At 40.6% G+C, this 24,536-nt stretch overlaps 1 protein-coding gene across 1 annotated transcript in view; it reads left to right on the top strand.

Annotated features, from left to right (window-relative positions):
* The first annotated feature begins 717 nt into the window (after nt 1-717).
* Nucleotides 718-24,536, top strand: part of GOLPH3 (golgi phosphoprotein 3) — a 35,119-nt gene continuing 11,300 nt past the window's right edge. The window contains exons 1-2 of the mRNA XM_015848346.2: nt 718-1,203; nt 20,511-20,642. Coding sequence (XP_015703832.1) covers nt 991-1,203; nt 20,511-20,642 — 345 coding nt within the window. The 5' untranslated portion in view covers nt 718-990. The remainder of the gene's footprint in view (nt 1,204-20,510; nt 20,643-24,536) is intronic.

The following is a 24,536-nucleotide window of genomic DNA, read 5'->3' as shown; positions in this document are numbered from 1 at the left end:
ACAAACCTCAAGGTATTTTTTTCCTTTGAACTGCTTTTTATTATTAATGCTTACCGCAGATTTTACTTAAGCACATGTCTGTAATCAGTATGGTTTTAAGGACTGTCAGGTCTTAGGAAATCCATGCATCCCTTTGTTCCTGGCCACTGTTTTCCATGTTGTAAGAGCTCCTTCAGTCGTGGTACAGTGCCTATCTGTGAGGCAACCTCATCCTGGAATTGATAATTTATAATATTTTATTATAAATAATTTATAATATTGATAATATAATTCCTGGCATTATACAGGTTAGCACCAACTTTTGTGTGTGTGTGTCACAGCACATCCTTTCATGGATTCCAGCAGCATCTCCACCTGACATCAGCTGCAATGGCATAGCTAGGAAAGGCAGGTATATTTTACTTATGGAAACGCCTGTTGGACACGAGCAATATCGCTGTTATGGCCCCGAACCATTAAGGCCATGAAATCAGCGCTGTGGGATCCTCCTGCCTCCACATCGCCTTCTCACACCGAGGCCGCCCCGCTGCGGCCTGTTGTCTCGCTCCCTCATTGCGGGGCGGAGCGGATCGTGGCTCCGTCCCTTCGCTGTCCCCGCCTGTCGCTGTGGCTGTGGCTGTAGCTGTGGTGTCCGCCCCCTCCCGTCTCCATCCCGTCCTTTCCCCTCCCTCCCCTCTGGGCTCCTCCCGCCCGCGGCCTTTTCCGGCTCTCCCCCCCTTCCTCTCTCCGCTGCCACATCCTCCGCTGACATCAGCCCGCTCCGCCATATTGCACCCGAATCCTCCTCCTGCCGCCAGCTCGTTCCCCGCTTCCTCCGCCTCCCGCAGCCCAGCCCCGCTCCCCATGACCGCCCCCGGCCGGCCGCAGTTGCGGTGCGGGTAGGGCCGAGTGGGAGCGGCTCCCGCACCTTCATCCCCGAGCTCCCTAATTACCGTCGAACCCCCTTTGCTGCTGCTCAACCCCCGGCCCGGCCTGTGCCCTCCCGCAGCCATGACGTCCCTCACTCAGCGCAGCTCGGGCCTGGTGCAGCGCCGCACCGAGGCGTCCCGCAGCGCCGCCGCCGATAAGGAAAGGGGGGCAGGGGGAGGCCCGGAGGATGAAGGCAGACGAGAAGAGCCGGGAGACGACGAGAAGGGGGACTCCAAGGAAACACGGCTTACCCTGATGGAGGAGGTGCTGCTGTTGGGCCTCAAGGACCGCGAGGTGACGACCGGGCGGGGGGAGGGGGCGGCGATTATCGGGAGTGTGTGTGGGGGTACAAGGGGAGAATCAGGGGAATTATTCTGCTATACATTCATTTCTGCCGTGTGTTGGGTGGGATGAGGTGGAGGTGGAGCCCAACAGCCTCTGGAGACGAGGTGAGGAGCCTTGGTTCGGGTGTCCTGGAGGTGGGAACACGGCTGGCTTGAGCCTTGGGGAGCTTTGTGGTGGCTCACCCACCGATGGTACGTGGGAGGCTTGTCTCTGTGCTGCTTGTACCCACAGGGCTTTATAGGATGTACATCAGCCCTTTCTGGAAACACTTCTCAGATTAATGCTTGAGAAAAAAGGCCTTAAAGTTCATGGAGATAGACGTGATAAAAACAGGCCTTGAATCCTAAGTGGGTCAAAATGAGGAAATAGCGTTATTATGTAACTCAGTGTTTTCACTGACTTTATAACACGCTTGTTTGTCGTGGTGCTGTGAACAACAAAGTGTATTTCTATAGATGTGGTGGTCAGTTTTGTATTGACTTACCATTTTGAAAGGATAATCAATACAAAAGACGTGCATGCTGCATAAAGGCCCTATCAGGCAGAACAGTTTGATGTGCTGTGTGGTGAATCGCAATATGCTTTTATTTTAGTTACTAGCTGTCGTGTGAACTTAATTAAGTGACCAGCTTAATTCTTTGTTGTTGTTGCAAGTAAACTAAAGACTGATTTGGGTGCAAGTATCCTGACTGTTCACAAACAGAAAATAACAAGAGGAAACTGCCAAACGGTGTGTTCCCTGACATTGCATTGCATCCAGAATAACTTCACTGGTTGCTGATATATAGATTAGAAAGTAGTTTTTCTAAATAATGTTAACGTTGTTGGGGTTATGTCTACATATACATATATCTGTTGCAATAACTTGCTTTATTTCTCTCTCAGTCTATGTGCTTCAGGCCACGTTCTTCTAATCCCATTTTTCCCAGACGGACCTTGCCATGGCATCCCAGTAAAGTCAGCAGATACTCACAGTGATGTGTGCTTCTGCCTGCTGATCCTGAAGACGTGCCTATGTGTGTTGCTCTTCTAACTCACCTGAATAGTTGCAGGGAATAGTTAGGCTTGCCGAGACAAGTCAGGGTAGGAGGTCTTGCTCTGAGGAAGATGGGTTAGACTGGGTGAATTTCCAGCCCTGTTTTTCCTCAGATGTGTGGTAAATCTCCTTAATCTGTGGGCACTGGGCAGTAAAGATTTCAAACTAGGGAGTATTCTGTCTGCTTAGAATATACAGCATGTATATTTAAAGTTAGTAATTCATACCAGTCCCAAAAAACACAGCTTTGAACTGTTAAATCATCTAACTTTTACCATGAGTATCAATGGTGCTTGCTACAGATAATGCTGTGTCCCTTTGTATGAAATAGGGAAGTGATTACAGTGGTGTGGGTATTTGGGACTCCTTTGAGGTTTTGCAGTCTAAACGTCAGACAAGAAGAATGATGAGAATGATAACGTCGTTTGTAGGGTGGGGGGCTTATATGCACCAATTAGCACACAGTTTCTGAGGCTGTTAGGTATGAGTCACTTGAGCCTGTGTTTTACTTCTGTGTCTCCTTATGCCTTTGTCTTTCATGCAAAGTAAAGCTCTTTATCTTTAGGACTCTTTAAATTTAAACTGTAGATACATCTTTGAAGGTTTGGGGGTTTGCTTTCTGTTGTTTTAGTGAGCAAAGCAAATTTACTTTATGCAGTTGGGAATGCTTTTTATGAAGTTTTTACTTCCAATAGAATTGGTCCCCAGTGACATTTGTTTGAGGCTTTCTCATGACAGCAAGTAGAGAAAAGTAATCAAAGGTCTATAAAGAACAACTGTGAAACTGCACAAAGTATAAGGGACGGGCATAAGCAGGTATGTGAGCTTTAATCTCAACAACTGCAAGCCAGTAAATCTACAGTTGACAATGTCCTTGTTTAACTGAATGCTGAATTACTTCATGCTTTTGGAATAGAATAAAAGCTACAAGTCCGTGCTTGTGTGAGAGTGCGTTTCCCTAAGAACAGTTAATTGACAGAAGTCACTGCTAACTGCAGCGATAATGGCTTCAACAGCCTTGGGGGGTGAGTTCTTTTTCAATGTTAAATAGTAGTGAAAATGGCGTAATATGTGAATTTTATCAGAAATGCCTCACGTGCCAGTAGACACTGTTTATGATTTCTTTGTGTAGGTAGAAGAGCCTTTGCTCTTCAGGGAGTTTTACAGGAGGATTCAGACAGTGATGGATAGCTGAGTTCAGTGTTCCTAGGAGATGCCTATAGGTGTGTTGTGAGAATCCCACTTTCACGGCCTTGAACAACCACAGCAGAGTCTGAGTTGTTGCCTTGTTGTCCTGCAGTGTTAGTTGAGCACTGTGCACGTCCTGCTGCCCTAACACATGCAGAACGCTTCATTCCCATTCATGCTGGAACACATTTAACAGCCTTTGAACAGGCTCCTTGGGCATGGTCTTTTTTCTTACTTTTTCTATGTTCTTTGTAAATTTGATATTATTAAAATGTAATTTATGTACATGGGCTGATCAATTTTTCACTGATGGCTCCTTTTCTGTTTGTATCTTCTAAGTATGCATAACTATTTCTGTATTCCAAGGCTAAGAAAGGTAGCAAGGGGTATATGCTGATGTACGCACATGCTTGCATAAGGTGTCAAATGTGGTGTCCTTGGAGGAACAGATAATGCAGTGGAACAGAATGCATTACTGCAGTTCCAGAGGGGGCATCCTTCAAGAAGTATTCAGAATCCCTTTGGAAAAGAGGCTGGGAAAGGGAGTTGTGTTCATCCATCTAGAGCAGAGCAGCAGTAGCCTGTTGCTATAGGAATAAAAAATACTGAAATAAAATACTTTGCTGTATTAAGTTAAAAACAGTAATGTGGTGTGATAGGTCAAAGCTGTGGTGAAAGGGAGTTTCTGAAGCATCTGAAGTCATCTCTGCCAAAAGAATGGAGTGACAAACACTAAGGGCTTGTTTGTGAATGACAGCTAAAGGGCTGGTGTAGGCCAGTGGCTCTTTGACAGTGGCTCTTCCAGATACTGTCCAGCTCTGTCCCATAGGATGCTGGATGGCTATAAAGTGCTTTGAAGCCATCCCTCCATTTTACGTTTTTCTACATTTAGATTTTGAGTTGTTTTTTTTTCCTTGTTGGAGTTCTCTCTTGGCAGTGGTTGGGAATCTGTTGAAGTTCAGCAGTGTTTACAGCAGTTCCTGTGTATCCTGTGTCACAGCTAAATGAATGAAAGCAGCTATAGAGGTCTGTAGTTCAAATAATAATGGTGATAAAGTAAAACTTGTATTCAATCTGTAATTTGTTGCATGTTGGAAGAAAGCTCGTGTGAAGTATGCTGAAATAAGTCGTACTACTGCCTGCTCCAGCAGGGAATATTTCTGGTTCTATTTATTTGTTCCTTTGGTGAAGTCTGAAATGTTGTTTGTGAGAGTGAAGCAATATTCATGCACTTAATTAGGTGCAGAAATTCTTTGGGATCTTCATTCATGCTGGCCTTCAGAAGTTCCATTTATGGATGAAGTTTCAGTGTTATGGTAGAGTTACAGTGTAGCTTTTTTGTCAAAATGTCTCTGATGAAGTTATTTCTTCTACAGTTCCCTTCCTTTCTGCCCTTCTTTTTTACCTCCCTACACAAGGTCTGAGCTGGCAGAAGATGAGAGGTACAAGATGAGGAGTACACAGATTCTGAGACACAGCGAAGTGCCCCTTTACTGTGCTTGTCAGTAAACCCTGCCTTGAGTCTTTGGAGAACGTGCTGATCTGGAAGCAGCGTTATTTCCATAAGTAGTTTTTGTGTTGAAAAGGTGTTTATTTTTCATAGTTTGGATGCAGCCAGTGTGTTAACCCTGCTCCTCTAGCATAGCTAAACTGTGATCTGTATAACTAACTTCAAGTGTAGTGTGATTCTTCCTTTCATCTCAAGCTGTCTAGTGTAAGAAAACCAGGCAAAAACTTATCCAGAGCCTTTCTAATGATACATCACGATTTTTTAGTGCTCTTAAAAAGCAAAGCTGTAACTCTTCTTCCTCTCTTGCAGCAAGCTGTTTTTCTGGCAGGTTTTTTTTTTCTTGATGTGTACCTGAGAAAGTACTGCTGGTTAATTGTGGAGTAAGTAATTCTGGAACAGGAAAACAACATTTTGTATTTAAAAAAAAGTAGTCATATCCAGCTTTTATTTTATTTATTTATTTATTTTGATGGTGGAGCAGTTGAGGTGCTGATGTATTTATCTCAATTAAGCTGCGTGTAATGGGCCTTCTTTGCAAGGCTAAGTTTGCAGCTTAAGAATTGCAGGCAGTATGTTAGCTATGAATATTCATCGCAGAGCAAGTGACTGCAGCACCTGTTCACTTGTTTTGCCTTAGCTGGGGAAGGGGAAGGTAGGCCACAGTAACAGCGTGGGTCAGTTTCCTTTGTGTGGACACATTTGCACTGAGCATTTAGTAAAAAAAGGTAAAAATAACAGTTGTCTTACTGTGTACTGCTACTGATTACTTGTTTTTCCGTAGCTTACCTGCTTGTTAAATGTCAATTTCAGTAATGTTTTCTTTAGTTTCAGAATGAAGTATTGATGAAATATTACTGAAAGATTTAACATGTATAATTTTTATGTCAGAAGTATGCATGAAATAGAACAAAGCTGTTCTGTTCCTCTAAATGATACTGCCTGTAAACCTGGGTGTGTGGGAGCACGTAGGTTGTGTGTTGGTATGACGAAGACTCTTAGTGCAGACCCATAGGTCAGCTCCACCTCTTAACTCACTTTGAATTACAGTATTTCTGCCCTTTTGTTTCATTTTGTTTGTGGTGAACCATTAAGTTGATAAATGGTATGCCTTGTGAGCTACATCGTTGTGATTGGAAAGGCATTAAACATTTACAGGACCTATTGCTGTTTGTGAGTGTTGCAGGCTGCTGTTCATCACACCAGGAAGTTAGAAGACTCTTGGGTTTTTTGCGTATCTGCCACTAGTTTTCTTCTCATGTGTAAGCTGCTTATTGCTGTACAATTTCTAACAATCTCCTCTTATGGTTTTTTGGATAGCATCATGTGGTTATAACCAGTCCTTACCTTACAGACTTGCAGTCTGTTGTATATTGACAAGGGTTGTACCACAGATTTTCTGCTTTGCAAACAGTCCTCCCAATTTTTACTTCTGTAGAGGTTTGTTTCTTCCCCATCTGACACTCTCAACTAGGAGAGAACCATTCCTTACCTATTAAGATTCAGCACATTTTTCGCATGTCTTAGTGGAGGAGGCAGGTACAGCACTTTCTGGTTGGATTGAGGTATATGCCAGGAGGAGTGCCAGCGCTGTCTGAAGCACCAACTACAACTGCTTTGCTTATGTAGCTTATTTAAATACAGTTTCTTCTTTAGCAGCATCTGCAGACTGTGTACAAGACTTTGCAGTTGGTACATCTCAAACGCTAAATGGAATAACTTGTTCCTTTTAGTGCAAGAGCGGTGCAGCGGGTGGCTTTTTTCTTATCTCACAGAGAGCATTTTGTGATGTGGCATTCTTAGGAGATAGACTGTTTCTTGAAATTTTTTTGCTCCTGGGTAAGTGAAACAAAGGCTGTTCTGAAAACAAAGGGCTGAAAGGATTTAGGGAAGTTCAGACAGTTTCATTTTGTACACTTTTTTTAAACATCTAAGACATTGCTCTGGAAATTCATTATCTTTGCAGTGACTGATGAATAGGGATGGTTCACCTCCTTCAAAGTGAATTACTCTGCTGCTCCTCTGTTTGTGTTAACCTACTGCTTTACTTTGTACATGAATTATCACAACTGTGTGGGGAAAAAAGCAGGAGACAAAGGTAGCTGTTGTATTTAGGGGCTGATACCGGTATATTGGTAAGTCAAGAGGAGAGAGTTGTAGTTGTGGTGTTACCTAGTCAGTCCAAATTAGTTTAGCGTCCACCTATTACTTAGCCAGCATTAGACCCACTTTCTCTGCATTAGAAGGACTTACAGGATTTCAGCTTTTCTCGTTCTGTGAGTAGAGCCTGCCATGTCTGGTAGGTGGCGTTAATTTTCTCTGCAGCAGCTGGTTTGGTATGCAGTCCTCCATTCGTGACCTAAGCAGCACTGATAAAGGATCCTGTTAGAGCTGTTGCTGAAGGCTGCCTGGCAGCATTAAGGCCTTCTGTGTTTGCGCCTTGGGTGCAGCAGGGAGGCATCACCCGCAGCTGTGGGGGCTGCCAGGATAGCTGTCCCGCGGGTATTGTGTGCCATATGGCCTCATGCTCAGCAAAAAAAGGAGGGGATGGGGGTTGTTGGTCATGGACTGTGTGGTTCTCAGTCTTATATGTGGGAGGTGGTGAGTTATTTTCCTTTATTCTTTTCTTATTAAATTGCTTTCATATTTCAACCCACAGGTGTTTGACTGGAGTGTGGGTTTTGGTTGGTTGTTTGTTTTTTTGTTCTCTCCCCCTATCCTGCTGAGAGCAATCTGCTGTGGGGCTCAGCTGCCTGCTAGGGTCAGCCCAGCACCAGAGGCCCTCACTGTGTGCAAGTGCTGTGCTGAGAGATTCTGCTTGTTAAATTTGCATCTGGGCAGGATGTGATCTCTTTGTTTCTTTTCCTGCCATGTTTGCTTACCGCAGTGTGAAAACACACCTTTTGAGTGAAATAACTGATCTGGAGGATTTGAGCACCAGTCAAACATTTCTTTCAAAGTGGGGCTGGATTTTATGCTCAGTAACAGTAGCTGGTAGTGTAGAAATTAAGTTGCAGGTTATGGAAGATACTTATTGCAAATTTTGCACAGCATATGGAGAATAGAAGTTGGACTCTGATGGAAGGCAGCATTGCATGAACTGCACATTAATTGAAGTAGCTGTCTGCATGTGTGCACCTAGCCATGCCAAAAGTGAGGATTCTGTCTTTTCATTCCTAAAGGAGCAGTCAGGCTTCTGAGTGTTGCTTTGTTAAGGGTTCAGCATAGTGCATGTTTAAGTTGCTTCCTCTTCAGTAAAGCTGTGTCTTTTAGATCTTCCTTTTGGTGAAGAGATATATGTCTGTGCATATGCTTACAAAGCTGGGTGGTAGTATTTAGCTTTAATGCTTTCAGTAGTCAACCGCAATTGCTATTTGTTATTCTTGTTGTGCTGTCTTGAGTTAGTCAAATACCTGACAAGTTTCTTGTCAACAAAATTGCACCTTCCAGAATATGCCTGCTTGCTTTCCTGAAGTATTTCTAGTGCTTGGCTGTCAGAGCACTTCTGAGACTGTGTTTACAACCTCACCTTGTGTTCATAACTAGACAACAATTTTTATTCCAGTAAAATGGCTAATGATTTAAATGTCATTGAAACTGGGAAATAGACTGCAATCTGGCACTAAGTTCTTCAAATCATTGTACTTGGGTAGTGTACAGTTCTTCACTTAAGTTTGCTTTTCTGTCTTAAACCTCTGCAGTGCTGAGAAGGCAATGTCTTGCCTGAATTATAAGAATTGCAATGAAGAGTTGGTTAGTTGTGGGTTGGTACAGTTTCTTAGGGACAGTAAAGAGTAATCACTTTTTATAATTACAAATTAAATATCCAGATATAGAGCTGAAATGTTTTTCCACTGACACATCAGAAAATACAGAATATTCTTGTAGAGGAGTTTGTCTTCTATATTCTCAAATTTCTTTTTTTTCCTTGGTACTGTTTCTGAGGTATGACTGAAGAATGATGAGTGTCTCTGTAGCATTCTCATTTTTTCCAATTACGTAGAACTGTTTCTTTTGCTGAATCTGAAATTATTTTGTACCCATTTAAGAGCTACTTGCAAAATGAGACTCCCTGTTTTCTTCACCAGATTTATAGAGAACTCAAAATTGTCCTCTCTGAATGCATTCACATTAGCTGAAACTGGGTTGTGTGTTTCTTTAAAACAAGTTAGTTAGGAAAGAAGTTAAGATTGAGATCTGCCAGATGTTACGTCTGCCAAAACTAAAAATCAGTTTTTTTGCATTTCAGCTAAACTTCTTGTCTTATAATCTAAATGTGATGAAACAACTTTGAGTGTCTTCTCCAGAACAGGTTTTTTGTTATTTGCTTGTCTTTCAGGTCCATAATACGGGGAAGAGAAGGATAAACTGTGAGTGGAAGGAAATGATTATTGAAGAATTCTTTAAGCAAGACTCTAACCCTCAATGTTTTGTTTTCTGCCAAGCATGAATAGGTTGGGCTGAGACCGTGCAGTTCCCTGACAAAAGAAATTGATTTGGGTCTTGGCAGAGAATACTGCCACAGAAAATGAACTTGGTGTTGTGTTTTAACCCATTTGGCATCATGCACACTGTAGTGTTATGGAAAGTGAGATTTTCTTAGTGGTAAAAATATAAAAATAAAAAATGTATAACTTTTATATGTAGGGATTAGTATGCAAACTTTGAACATTTTTGGAAAGTAAGAGAGGATTCATCATCATTTTCTGTTGTTCACATTTTCCCCCAGCTCCTTATGAATGTGATCAGATATGCTGGTAAAAAGACTTTTGGTTCTCTTTGGAATTAAGGTGCTTTGCCTGTTTACAGTCTCTCTAAAGTTACTTAAAGACTGAGGGCCTTACACAGGTCCATGTAAAGACCTAGTTGAGGAGAAACGCATGCTGGCTGTGCAGGAGAGGAGCATAGAATTCCTGTCATTCCTCCTTTACTTGCAGTGAAGCTTATGAACTGATAAAGCTGAATTTCCAGTTTTCCTGGTTGCAAAAAATTCCATTATTTTTTTGTAATGATCTGTAGTAAATATACAGAAGGTAGTATTTGAAATAATTGTTTAGACATTAAAATGAAATTAGTGGATTTGTTGAGTGTATTGTTTTACGCAATAAATAATTTTTGGGGGAAAAAAAAAATGAAACCTCTGTAGCAGCCAACAAAGCAAACAGTTATTTTGGTATTTGTACAGGTCAGACACTTAAGTAGCATTTTTGCAGTGCTTTTGGTAGTTTTTATAACTTTTGCAGCTGCTTTTCTTGTTTCTAAACATAGATGTCAGTTTGCCAACAATTCCTACTAGTGTGGTGCTGTGTGTTACCTAAAGTTATGCTACTTAGCCTTGTTATGCAGACTGTGGTTTTGAAAGTGTTGACACAATGGATTCAAATTGTCTAATGGCCATGCAATTATTTCTTCAAGTAGTGACCAGCTTTTCCTATTTGTGTCACCGAGAATGTAGAAAATTCTGGGTTTTTTTGTGCTTTGTGTTCATTTTTTTACCAAATTTGTTTGCTTGTTTTTATGTTGAGAAGCTTCTTGCAACAATTCTCTGCAAGAATAAACATAGGTAATTTTTTTCAGAAGAGTTTTATTCTAATATAAGCACTTCCTGCTCAAAAAAAGAATGTTGTTCAAGTTTTTAGGATTGCTTGGAAAAGTCAGGTGCTGTTTTGTTGGACTGATACTTTTATGAGTACGCTCAGCACTGAGTTAAGCATACATTGCATCGATCTTGTTGACTTGCACCCAAGATCCAGCAACTGTGTTTGTTCCTCTTTGTATAATGATAGTATTCCTAAATGAATCACTGTCTTTCAAGGAGTTTCCTTATCTAAGAACTCTGTATTACAGCAACCCGGTTATTGACTTTTTATCTGTATGAGATTTTGTGAAGTTGCACTGTCACTGAGAACAGGTTTGCTTACCTGCAACAATACCAGGCAATATTTCCTAAGCATCAATTTTACTTTCGGCAGTGTTATGTAAAGGTTCTGAATTCAAGGTTCCCATTCTGTTCATTGTCCTCTTCTACCCTTCTAGGCTGGGATCTCCATTTAGTTGCAAGATGTGACGGGAATACCCAAGGAGATGTAGTGTGTCTGTTAAGGAGTAGTGATGGTAGATGCATTAGGAATTCATAAACATTTTTGGTCTACGTAAAGGAGTGAAATTTTATGTTAAAACACAGTTTATAATAAACCAGATGCCTGCTTTATCCTTTTTATATACGTACTGCTTATAGTTTGTATTTTACCTCTTTGAATATGAGAACAGCTTTAAGGAGATATTGCAGTTTTTTTAGGTGATTCTTGTTTTTAAACGTTCAAAGTGTTAGTAATAAATGCAGAGGCCTACGTAAAATAAACAGTATATTAAGGTGGTTTTCTTTGTGAGAGTTATGATAGCCCCATGCTCCTTAATTTGCTGGTACATTTCATTAAAAATGAAACACTTAATAAAATAAGTGTACTCCATTAAACATCATAGTTCAGAAGCAGAAAATAAAATCTGTTGTAGTAGCTTTAGAATTGTGTTTGCAGAGAGTGCAAAGGAAAGGCATCACCCATTCTTGATGAGGAAACAGTGGCAGAAAAACACATTTTTTTTAACCCATTGCAATGTGCCTGGACAGTGTATGCAGTTACCCCTTGCCCTCTGTCCTCCCCAGCTCTCATTCTGCAGATCCAAAAATACGATGTTGCTTCAGTCAGGAACTCCTTGACTGTAAAAGTGAGAGTTCTCTCACTGCTGTGGTCAACGCCATTGTGAAGTACATCATAACATCAAGCCTACACTTCAAGAGAAATCATCTCTGCCTGTCTTTTGCAGTAGGTTTCAGCATGTAGTGGATAATGATTTGGGATTATTATGTTTTATCTGTGCTTTGTGTTAGCTAATAATAGGTTAGCAGACACCTTTGAAAGAGCTTGGTATTGCTTCAGAGAATCGTAAAACGATGCTGTTGCTGTTCTGTCAGATTTAAATAATATAACTTTATAACTTCAAACTTATGATGATTAGGGTCATCTAAAGCAGGGAGCTCATGTTAAGTGCTAAATGTAGTGTTTAATATGCTCTTTATCCAAAAGACAAATGTGGGGTTGTTACAGAAGGGGGTGCTCCTGCCTCTTGCTGTCTGTCCCAACCATCTTCCTTTTTCTTTCTTTTTTTCCTTTTTTTCCTGCTTATTTGCAGCCATTGAAATCATTTCAGCTGCTCAGTGAATCAGATGAAGGAACTACCATTGGCTTTCAGAGAGACTGCTTTCTCATACAGCTCTCTATGCAAATACTGCTGTGGACTCAAGGGTGAGAATAACAGTGAGTTGTCACCAAGTGCAAAAGCAGATACTGTTTCTCAGCAGAAGTTTGGGCTCTTTTGAGCTGCCTTTTTTGGTGTGGCTCTCAGGTGGCTGGAAATGAAAACACAGAGGAGGACTTACCTCCTCAAGTTTAAGGAATTTTGTGCAAGGTAGGGTTTGAAATGCAGTGATTTTACCAGTCACTAGAACTGCAATGAGAGGAAGAGCAATTGAAATGATGTATGGAAAGTAGTGATTCAAAAGCAGTTCTTAGGCTGGCAAGGTAATAATGCACCAGGGTATCATTTTGACCTCTGTTTCTTTTCCTGATTTTCTTTTTTTCTTTTTTTTCCCCCTCCCTGGTGTTTCTTGTTACCATGTTAAGTACTTCTAAGTACATTAAAAATGTGAGTCTTTCTCTCATTACTGGGATGGCTATTCAAAGTGATCATTTGAGTTTTCCTGCTTCATTATGCATCATGCTGTGTAAATGCCATTAGTAGACCTTCATAATTGTGCAGTGCAGCTTATAAATTATATCATACTGTTTTGCCTAGGCCTACAAATAACCCAAACTGACTGAGTACTTCCACGACCCACACTTGATTTATCTAGTCCATCTCAGGTTATGCATCTGTTGGCAACGCTTTTTCCTCATCTCCAAAGGAGAAACGAGCCACTTTGCATTTCTTGTGTTTCCAGAACTGTGGCTCACCATGACGTTTCCAGCATTGTGTCTTTATTATACTGGTGTGTTAATTAAGGAAACTGATTGAGGAGGCCTAGTTTAATTGATCTCAGTAATGCCCCACAATGCTGCCAGGCCTAGAATGTTTTTCTGTATGTTTATCATCTATGACTTCTGAGAACTTAACATGGTCTGCCACGTATCAGGAAGAACAGAAGGCAACGAAGAAACTACTGCTTGGGAGAATTAGGTATCTTATATAAACATAGTAGTTTTGTACTTTAGAGGCTTTATATGGCTACCTTTGACACAGCATTTGAATGCCAGTCATGCAGAAGTAATAAGTTTCGAAGATTGCTTTCCTTACTAAATTTTTGAAATCTTTCTGTTTGTGTATTTTGTAAGAGAAGAATTTGGAATTTCCTGAGTACAGGCACGTATGATTTTTAGGTAGCTCCACTGATGTTTTTTGTTCAGAATGCTCCCCTTTAATTGTTTCAGTTCTGTTACAGTAGATCTTCTGTTCCTCTTTTTAACAGAGGGTGTTGGGTGAGGGTGTGAGAGGTACTCTGAGATCTGCATATGAAATGAAAAGGCTTTTATGGAGAGAAATATAGATTGGGCAGCATTACTTCACGTGCTGTCATAGAATGGCTTGGATTGCAAGGTATGTTATTGATCATTCCAACCTCCCTGCTGCATGCAGGGCCACCAACTTCTCCATTTAATACTAGACCAGGCTGCCCAAGGCCCCATCCAACATGGCCTTGAACAACTCCAGGGACGGGGCATCCACAATCTCTATGGGCAGCCTGTTCCAACACCTCACCACTCTCATAGTAAAGAACTTCCCTGTGACATCCATCCGAAATCTTCCCTCCTTCACCTTAAAGCCATTTCCCCTTATTCTGCCATTATCTACCCTTGCAAAGAGTTAACTCCCTTCAGAAGCTTTGCTGTTGTGGCTTTTCATACATGTAAATTGAGTCTGAGTCTGAGCTGAGCCTTCAGCCAAGCACTGACCTCTAATACTGAATATTATTGAGTCTGCAGAGTTGAAGCTGAGCCTGATGAGCCTGTTCTCTAAATAAATGAATTCTGTTTTTTTAGCAAGTGGGTCATATTAACTCTCAGTAACTTTCATGGACTACTGCGTGGCTTTGTGATGTTTTTTAATTAAGACTTAGAAAACCTCCATTCATTTGCTATGGTTCTGTGGTCTCTAGAGTGATCTGTAATAGCTTGAGACTTGCTGCATTAGATAAGGAAATGCACTGAAAGTCACAATCTAACATGTGCTGAAGAAGGTTCTATAAACAGATATCATTAACCAACTGCATTAAGCATGCTTTGTGTTACCACGTGTATCTTCAAAGTCTCAGGTTTGGAGCTCTGCAGCTACTAATCCTCTTATGAATCTGTGATGTTTTTCAGAGTTCTCTGCCAGTTTCTGGTTTTTGCAGAGTATAATAGAACTTCTGGTTTTCTATTACGAGATATTCGAAGAATTGGAAAGAGGATGTCTTTTTCTATAATGGGAAGAAGCTTTTAGTAACTCTTAAGGGTAAAACAGAATGTTCTGAAGTAGAATATTACATGGCCCCACTCAAGTCCTTTGTCCTCATTTGTAATAAAATGTATTTTTAAACTTATCTGTTAGAAACTTTCTTGGTCAGTATTTTCAGATGATGTCTATAAATATAAAATAGCATCTGCAATTCTGTTGTATTTCTTTGCCATGCTGTTAGCTGACTTTAATTTGTGCCTGAGACAGAGAACACTGGACTTCTTTTGTAACAGAACGAGACTCACAATTTCTTGGAACTGAATAGAGCAATGAGATAGGTGGGTGAATGACTGTTCACTGGCTGTTTAATACTAAAGTGAAATATTTTTGAATTTATGTTCAGGTTTTTAAAGTAACATCAATTGTGTATAAATCACATTTGACAGTAATAGTTGCCATACACCACTGGTTATTCTGGTCATGTTTCCTCATTCTGATTGTGTACAACTGTAGTGGTCATTACTGCAGTAGCTTTGGGGGTCTCAGATGGAGAAATTGTTATCAGTTGGTTGAAGTTTTTCTTAATAATCAGATTCCATAATTTGCATAAGATTTATGGATTTTAAATGTGCACAAGTCTATACTGAATACCTTAGAAATTGAAAATCCTTAGGAATGTATTCTAATACTTTGCAATAGGTCTTTTTCTGTAATTGTGCTTAGTTGTATTGAGTGATTCAATAAAATATTTAAAAGAGATTCTATACATAGAACCCTTTGGTGCTGTTGGTGCAGTATATGTATTCTAAGTTTACTTTTCTTGCTCTGTTTTTTTTTACAGTGTAATCAGATGCTACAAGGCTTTTCATAACCAGGGCGATGTTGGAGCTCCTGAAAGGCATTTGTTTATTTGCGCAGGATTTCTCATAATTTCTAGCAATCTTCAGATCTTTCTGCACATGTCCCAGGGCCCTACTCCACTTTAAATATAGTCTTGTGAAGTTTGATAGTCAAAGATATTGGAATTAAGCAGGGTAAAGAAGTTGGGAAACAAGTGAAAGTGTCAGGGTACACTGGTAGGACCTCTCCAGTTGGGGTCATTTCCTTTCTGTGGGGTATGTGCATCAACCCAGACTCCTGTTACATTCTGCATGCCAGCATTTGTAGGACATGGCTTCCTGTATATGTTTGTGTTTTTTGCTTTTTTATATACAGACCACAGCTTTTGGATTCCCACCGCACATAGGAGGAAGCTGCAGGAGTTTTGCTTAGGTCAGCATTGCTCAGCCCAATGTATTGGTAAGGGTAGCTTGAATGTGTGCCAGTACAATCGTGTGGCTTTTCCCCCTCTTCAACTGGAAACAAAAATAAGATGGCTGCTCTCCATAGATGGTGTAAATATGTTGTCTGCTATCTGGTATGCACCATATGCCTGAACAGTGAAATCCATGAGGATCATAGGAACTCAGTCTCTGATAAATGCAGGTGTGAGAGTTTAATATCTTACTATCACATAAGCATGTAGCAGGGAAGCAAGCTGCTGTAGGAGAAGGGTGTTGTGGGTGAATGGTGTAGACATACAGCTGAAGAGGCAAAGTAAAGGCAGGGAATGGTGGATAAGGCAGTAGGGTAGGTAACACAGTGGTGTTAGAACCGTGGTCAGGATATGGATGGTGTTCAGTAAGTAGAAGCTGTGGTGATCAGTGGTTTACTGGACAGAAGACCTCTCAGAGCTGGGAAATGGGCAAGAGAACAAAGCGAGTATGTGCTTCACCATGTGATGGGAGAGAAATGTTTTAATGAGCATGAATTTTGGATAACCTATTTTTTTAAATAGAAAGAGGGTGTTAGTCTTAGCTCTGTGCTTTTCTGTAATTTTGTGGAAAGTTTGAGCTTTCAAAGTTAATACAGTTGCAAGATTCTACTATAAACATTATTTATTTCCCTTTATGCTTGTATAGCAAAACTATTTTTTATATTGCAATTTCTAGGTCAGCTCAAAAGAACTTTTCTGCTGTGTTTCTGTAAATAAACATGACAGTTGTAAACAGTCTAAGGATCATTGAATCGGTGTAGATTTAAAACTGTCTTGTGAGCTATTCATAGCTTTGTGCTATTCTGATGTGATTGCTGTCAGATAAAAACAATTACAACTCACTGCCTTTTAAGTCTTCCCCACCACCATTGTCTGCCAGCTTTGAATGTTTATAAAATCAGTAAAGGCTTGTAGGAAAAGTGAAAAATATTTGGCTTTGTATTGCTGGGAATATTGGTGCTGTTCAGGAACATCAAATAGTGAAATGTCCTGTGCCTGTCAATAGTGACCTTTGTTCTGTAAGCATTTTGGGACTGCTGGGCGTTTGGAACATAACATAAAAACAGGGATAAAATGTCAAACTGAACCCTTATTGTCTTCATTGCTCTATAACCAGCAGTGTCCGGGCAGCGTTCAGGAACTGACGTGCACAGAAGGACTTTCAGTGCACACTTTGTACTCCTGTGGTAATTTCCCAGATTGTGTACTGCTTCCAGAATCCATTTAGAAGTTATTTGAAGAAAACTTTCACCTTCCTATAAAAACAGTCTAGTACTTACGTAGACAAGGAATTTGTCTTTGACAGGTTAAAAAAAGATAGTTTCAGTTGCCACCCTCTAGTTCTTGTCTGGCAGAAGGAGTAGTTGCTTCCTGTGCAAACAGTACACTGTTCTACAAAGCTTCCTCTCTGTATATTCTCTCCACCCTTTTCATTCCTCTTTTCTTTGCTGTTCACCTATGACCTCTTTAATAGGTAGTACCATAGTGCTGAACATTATTGTTTTTCTTTCCCGTTTCTTTGACTACATGCATCATTTGAGGTAGGTGTCAGGGAACTCTTTTCAGAGTGGAAGATAAATGTCTGCTTCTGCTTTGTTTCACCAGAAAGCTCAAGTTAATTTAAGGATGATTTAGTTAGACTGCTGTGTGCTAACTTCACCTTCTCAGAAGGTTCCCTCAATTGACTGACATTATTGCAGTAAGTACTGAACAAGGTTGGTCAATCAGTCTGATTGAACTATCTAGAAAGACCAATTTAGTGGATTGTAAAATGTTTAGGATGTCACTGGCTGTTATAAAATACCTTGTTCCTTACTGTGCTAATATAGTCTATGTCTAATGAGACGTTCCTTATCTTGTGGATACCCTGCAAACTTTGAGCCTGAAAAAAAGTTGAGGCAATGGACCTTCTCATGACTTTAATGTCACTGAACTCACTAGACAAAGCAGTTCCTTTTTTGAAGATCATGATCTCTTTGAACTACCTTTCAGAATTGCTTCATTAAATCATCAGATGGTTTTGCAGTCTCCATCCTCCCAGGTTTTCAAGACCTGCTTGGATAAATCCCTGCATAATTTGGACTGACTTTGTAACTGAACCTGCTTTGAGCTGAAAGTTGGAATAGAAATTTCATGAAGTCCCTTCTGACCTGAATTATCTTAGGATTATTCATTTATCTACATCACGCAGCCTGTGGTTGTTCATGTTGGATAATTGATGAAACAAAGGGTTTAATGCTGAGTAATTGCTGTCACCTCCTTGATAAATACTTTAAAAATAAATCTGTCTTCTCTTAACTAAACAAGGAAGTAATTTCGAGAATTTAAACTCTTTAGTATAGTATAGTATAATACTTCATAGTAGAAAGAAATATTCATGTATCAGGCCATAGCTGTTTGTTTGATTTTTGGTTTATATATATCTTGTCTGCTTTCAGAAATTATTTTTTACTTAAAGGGCATAATTGATTTGAAATAGGACGTAGGAGTCATTGTTTTATTTCATAAAGCAAGTACTGCACCTTATCTTACATGCTTGTTTTTCTTTTGAGAAGGAAGTGGTCTGATGCCAACCAAAAAATTTATGGAGTGGCCAACATTTGGTAATAGCTGATTCTCACAAAGATCGGTTTTGAATAGAAAGACTGGCTAGATAACTTCCAGAATGCCTTTGCAACATTATACTTAAGGCCTTTTAAGTAAACATCTGATATTTCATTAACAACTTCGTAAAAATTCTGTGGAATTTTTACAACTATTGTTTGTTTATATAATACAGCTGTTCAAAGCATCTAAATGCAAAATGGAAACACATTAGCTGGGCCTAGTTTGTGTTTGCTGTCGTGGACCTCTGGTATATCTGTCCGGTGTCTCTGTGCACTGACAGATGTCATTTGCAAATACTGTAAGGTTGTGTTGCTCATGATTTGGGCTAATCTTAGTTGCTGGCTAGGGTAAATTTTATGAGCGCTCTCCTTTTTTTCTGTTGTTTCCTGTATCCCAAAGTGGCTGTTTTCATGGACAGGATGCATTGCTGCAGGATTTTTGGAAGGCCTTCTCTGGGTCATAGCATTGTTTCTGCAGTCATTTGTCAGAAGGAAAATCATTTCTTGAAATGATTTTGTTTTGTCTTAACATTAGAGAACTTAAAGAACAGTGCTGAGTATTTAGTAATTAAAATGGAATCCTTTTTATAAGTCTTTGTCACTATACATGAACAGGAGAGTACAAAAGTCAATAAATAGCGTTTCTAACTGTTAAGGAAATTTACAGGGTGAGGTGTTCTGTTCTGCAGACAGCTATCAATGCAGAAATATAGATGAAGCATGAAGCGTGTGATGTGGTTCATAAAATAAATGTGGTTTGTGGAGAAGTGTGCCTCATGTTTCAGAAATATTAATGTTTTCAGTGGGTTTAGGTGAAAAAATAGTTACTGTTAAAAAATTTGTTGGAAAACGTTTTGGTTTGGTTTGGTTTACTATTGTAGAATCACCAACATTTGAAAAGAGCTTCAAGATCACCCAGTCCAACTGCCCACCAATCACAGTATTTAATATTTTCCACTAATCCACATTCGTCAGTACAGTATCTACACATTTCTTGAATGTTTCCAGGGATGGTGACTTTACTACCTGCCTGGGCAGCCCATTCCAGTGCCTGACCACTCACTCTTTCACAGTTCTTCCTAACAAGCTGAACCTCCCCTGGTGCAACTTAAGGCCATTCCTTCTTGTCCTGTCGCTAGTTACATGGGAGAAGAGGCCAACCTCCTCCTTGCCAGATCTTCCTTTCATTGAGTTGAAGAGAGCAATGAGGTCTCCCCTGAATCTCCTCTTCTCCAGGCTGAACAACCCCAGCTCCCTCAGCCATTCCCCATAAGCCCTGTTCTCTAGACCCCTTACAGCTTTGTTGCCCTTCTCTGGACACACACCAGGTCATCAATGACTTTCTTGCAGTGCACGTCCCAGAACTGAACACAGTACTTGAAGTGCAGCCTGACAAGAGCTGAGTACAGGGGGACGAACACCTCCTGTTCCTGCTGTCTGCACTATTTTTGATACAAGCCAGGGTGCCATTTGCTTTCATGGCCACCTGGGCACACTGCTGGCTCGTTCAACCGAGCACTGACCAACACTCCCAGGTTCTTTCCCTCTGCACAGTCTTCCAGCCACTTTGCCCCAAGCATGTAGCATTGCCTTGGGTCACTGGTACTATGTTCAGACTGGGAAATCTGGTCTTCAGTTTGTGCTGATTGCAGCATTTGTTTGATCTTTCCATTTACAAGATGTTTTCTATCTTACTTAATGTTGATTTTTTATTTTTTTTTCTCCATATAATCATTATTTCAGTGCCGTATTGTTTATGGCATGTTTCTGTTTATCATGGAACTCAGATAAGCCTGTGAGATTCTAGTAATGCCAAGTGGTTGATGTCTTAGAAATATATTGTTTATTTTGATGTGCTTGAGCTCTGTGGCCTATCTTGCTGTTTTGTTTTCTGTCACTTTCCTGAAGTTTCCTAGTTCTTCAAAGAACTGACAGAGCTTCAAAAGTAAGAAAATTCATCTGTTTCTCTTTAACATTTACAGTATAGAAATGATGGTTTTCTGTCATTAAACTGTACGAAGGCAAGATAACTGCTTAGAGAACACAGCATACTTCTTTTTATTTATGTTCAGGTGCATGTGGAAGTATCTGACTGTCTTTCATTCTTCACAGGGTTACACATCCTTCTGGAATGATTGCATCTCCTCTGGATTGCGTGGCTGCATGTTAATTGAACTTGCATTGCGTGGTCGTCTTCAGCTAGAGGCTTGTGGAATGAGGCGTAAAAGTCTGCTGACAAGAAAAGTAAGTGGAGTTATGTGGTCATTTTCACTTTTGTGTTGCGTTTCAGGCAGTGCAGTAGCTATAAATTACAAATGGTTGTAACAAAACACTTTTTTTAAATTTTTTAAATGTGGTTAGAGATTGAGTGGTGACTTAATCTGCATCCGTGGAGTTTAAACAGTGAGCTAAAATACCCTGGAAAATCTTCTGTGTTTGTTCACAGCTCCTGTTTGTTCTTGTTGACCTGTTCCTGTTGTACTTGGGAACCTTTCATAATCAGTTGGCAGTGGTGGTGGCCATGGTGCTGTGGCAGCAGTTGCTACTAGGAGCCTCCAAGCACCAGCTGTAATCTGCTGAAGGAACTGGCTCTTGCAGCATGGGCTAGATGTGAGCTGGGGCTGATAGGGACAGCTGACTGTCAATGTGCTGGATGCATCCTGCAATTCTCAAGGCACCCACAGTGCTGCCATCCCTGCACTGTAGAAGGAGACATTCCTGTGCTTTGGGCCCCTGGCAACACACAGATATGTCTAGTTAAAATGGTTTTAGTCACTTGACTTGTGGAACAAACTCTGTAACCACGCAGTAGTTGTAGAACAGATAGATTTTATTTGTCTGGCTGGGTGCAGGGGGGATAACTCCTTCCTAGCCTGCACACTGAAAGCAGGTAAACATCCCTATTTCTAGAGGGAATACATGCATATTCATGGTACAAGGAGTAGTTATTACAATTAATTCTAGAAATTCATTACAATATTCCACACCCATTCTATGCCCCAGACTCCACCCCTAACTAATGACCCCCTATCATTTCCATTGTTATACTTTTATCTGTTATAATTTTAACAATATAACAGATGAGCCTTTTATTCGTTTCCCCCCTTTTCTATGTCCTAGCAAATTCTTTTGCTAAATTATTCTGTTATTAGCTATCACCTGTTTGTTTACACATCCACATAAAACAACATAGCATACAGCATACAAATATCCCAAGGAAAAGTAAATATATGTGTTGCCTTCTTATGTTTAAGCTTAAGGGGTTCTTCAGCAGTCCACAGTGGTTTTGCTGTCTTCTTGACTTGAGGATGGTGAATCCACAACACCTGTTCTTTCACCTAGATCACTGTCTATGATGTTAATATTACCAAAAATGGTCCTTCCCACTTGGGCTCAAGTGGTGAATCTGAGAGGGATTTGACATATACATAATCTCCAGGTTTAACATTATGAACAGGTCCATCCAATCCTCTTGCCCTTACGCCCAAAACTGATCTTTCTGTTTCTTTTAACTGCCGTTGCAGGCCTATTATGTGTCCTGTCAAGGTCTCTTCACCTACTTGATTTGAGGTACAATTCTGAATCATATACAGCCTACCATATAACATTTCGAATGGGCTTAGTCCTTCCTTCACTCGAGGTTTGGTTCTTAATGCCATTGGTAATGCTTGGGGCCAAGTCACCCCAGCCTCCTGCCCTAACTTAACAATTTTCAGATGGTTTATTTTCTCTACTTGACCACTTGACTGTGGCCAATGGAGAGTATGTAATTGCCAGTCAGTCCCTAATAGTTGACTTACTTGTGCTACTACCTTAGCTACAAAGTGAGGCCCTCGATCAGAGGAAGTAGTTGCTGGAATGCCAATTCTTGGAATTATTTTCTGTAACAATAGCTTTGTTGGTTCTGCAACAGAATGCCTCTGGCTACTCTGAACCAACTGGCACATAACAAAATCCTCCTTTTTCCTGGCAATACCATAAAAATCAGTTTGCCATTGTTGCCCTGGAAGGTTCCCTTTCCCATTAGGCCCACTTGTACCCTGTTCCTGGTACTAGGATCATATAATTACTTAATCCCTTAGAACCAATTTCCATAAATTACTAACGGGCACAACAATGTGTCCATCTGGGTATGCACCCATCTGTCAGCTTGCTCTCTTCCCTTCTAAATCATTAATTAGATTCCTATCCTCTTTAGAATACCTTATAGGTTCTGACTCTGGTTCTGATATTTTAAATATATCATCTGGAATTAAAGTCAGTTCACCAGTTTCTTTTCCTTCAGCTGCCTGTTTTGCCACCTGATCCACCATCTTATTTCCAGTTTCCTGTACAGTGTCACTCTTCTGATGTCCTTTACAGTGTAGAGCAGCCACACTCTTTGGTAGATTTACATCATGCTGAATTTGTTTTCCTTGTGTGTAAGCAATCCTTGCTCTTTCCAGATAGTACCATTAGTGGGTACCACCCCAAAAGCATCTGTCCATATATTTAAGGTTCTTGTCAAGGCAGTCATTTCAGCCTTCTGAGTGGAAGTCCCCACAGGTAATGGTTTTGCTTCAATTACCTTGTCAGTAGCAGTTACTGCGTATCCTGCCTTACAGTTTCCTTGTCTCACAAAACTGCTTCTGTCGATGAATCCAGGAATCCTCCGCATCATCCAGTGGTTCTTCCTGTAGGTCTGGCTGACTGGCACAGTCTCCATGCAGTCACACACTGCTGGTTTGGAGGTAGCTCTGCATTGCTGTCCTGGGCTTTTGCCAAATTGCTTCCTTCCTTCCCTTTGATCAGTTGAGCTTTCTGTTGAGAAACTTGATAACCACTGAAACCAAGACATTCAGCAAACACACTGTCCGTTGCACAGTCCTCTTGGGATGGAGGAACCAAGTCTCAGGCTCATGAGCTGACCAGTTCTCAGAAATCATAGGGCTGTTCTCACAACCCTGGGTAACACTGTCCAGGTTAACTGATTTATTTATTTTTTTCTCCCTGTATTGGGGTTTTCCTATTCAAGGGCAAATAATTTTAGACTTTCTTTAGCAAAACCAGGCAGAAAAAAGCATCCTTCAAATCCAGAATAACAAACCACACCTACTAAAATGTGTGGATTTGCCACCATGTGTTGTCAGCAATTCTATTCTCTGCCCTCAAATCTTGTACCAAACTATAGCTCTTGCCATCCAATTTTCATTGGCAAGATTGGGGTGCTGTATTCGGATCCCTATCCAATTAATAATCCAAAATCCAAAAAGTTATTTATTATTTCTTTTATCCTCCTACAATCTTGCATCCTCAAAGGATGTTGCTGTACCCTGACTGGGCTGGCTCCCATCTTTAACTTCTATTAGGCTGCATTTTAGGCTCTTCCTGATACCCGTGCTTCTGAGTATACCTGATTTAAGATTTCTGGGGGTACAACATTGCTTTTCCCAGTTTGTGTTAAAGCTGGATGTAAAATTCTCAGTCAGTTGGTCTTGCTTGACACTCCAGTTTTCTTTACTAAATTTAATCTCTACATTCAGCTGTTCTAATACATCATGCCCAGGTAATGGTTTTGGAGTGCCTGGTGTGTAGAATAATTCATGTATTCCTGCATGCCCTCCTAGCCTGTATTTAATTGGTCCCCAAAAAGTAAGCTTCTCTTGCCAGTAGCTTCTACAACTATTACAGAAATCATCTACGGGTAACAATTCTTGATGTAGTGCTGAATAAGAGATGCCTGTATCAGAATGTAAGCCTCTTCACCCTGCTTCCCATCCAGTGGGGGTGGAACTCTCCCTGAGCCCTTCCAGGCTGCCCCTTAAGCTCTTCCCTGAGGGAATCTCTGGGTCCTCAGGCCCTGTTCTAGTGCAGCAACAGTAACAGCTGCTATTGTTCTTCCCAATTTCCTTACTTCCTTGCTATCTCTGTTTCTCAATCAGTTTTTCCAGATCCCTCACCTCTCTTCTCTGTAAGGACTTGCCTGTTACACCTTGCTCAACTTTGCCTTCCTCAGCCTGTGTCTTTCCCAAACTCTTGTCACTTTCCGAACTTCAAAATCCACAAATCAAACAATACTGCACCTTCCACGAACACCCAGTACTTGGTCTCTTGATTAGGGGACTCTTTATAAATTATAAATATAATTATAAATCCCAT

Source organism: Coturnix japonica, chromosome Z, assembly GCF_001577835.2.
Source record: "Coturnix japonica isolate 7356 chromosome Z, Coturnix japonica 2.1, whole genome shotgun sequence".
Classification (NCBI taxonomy): domain Eukaryota; kingdom Metazoa; phylum Chordata; class Aves; order Galliformes; family Phasianidae; genus Coturnix; species Coturnix japonica.
The sequence above is the reverse complement of the archived record's forward strand: the minus strand, read 5'-3'. Positions and strand labels throughout refer to the sequence as shown.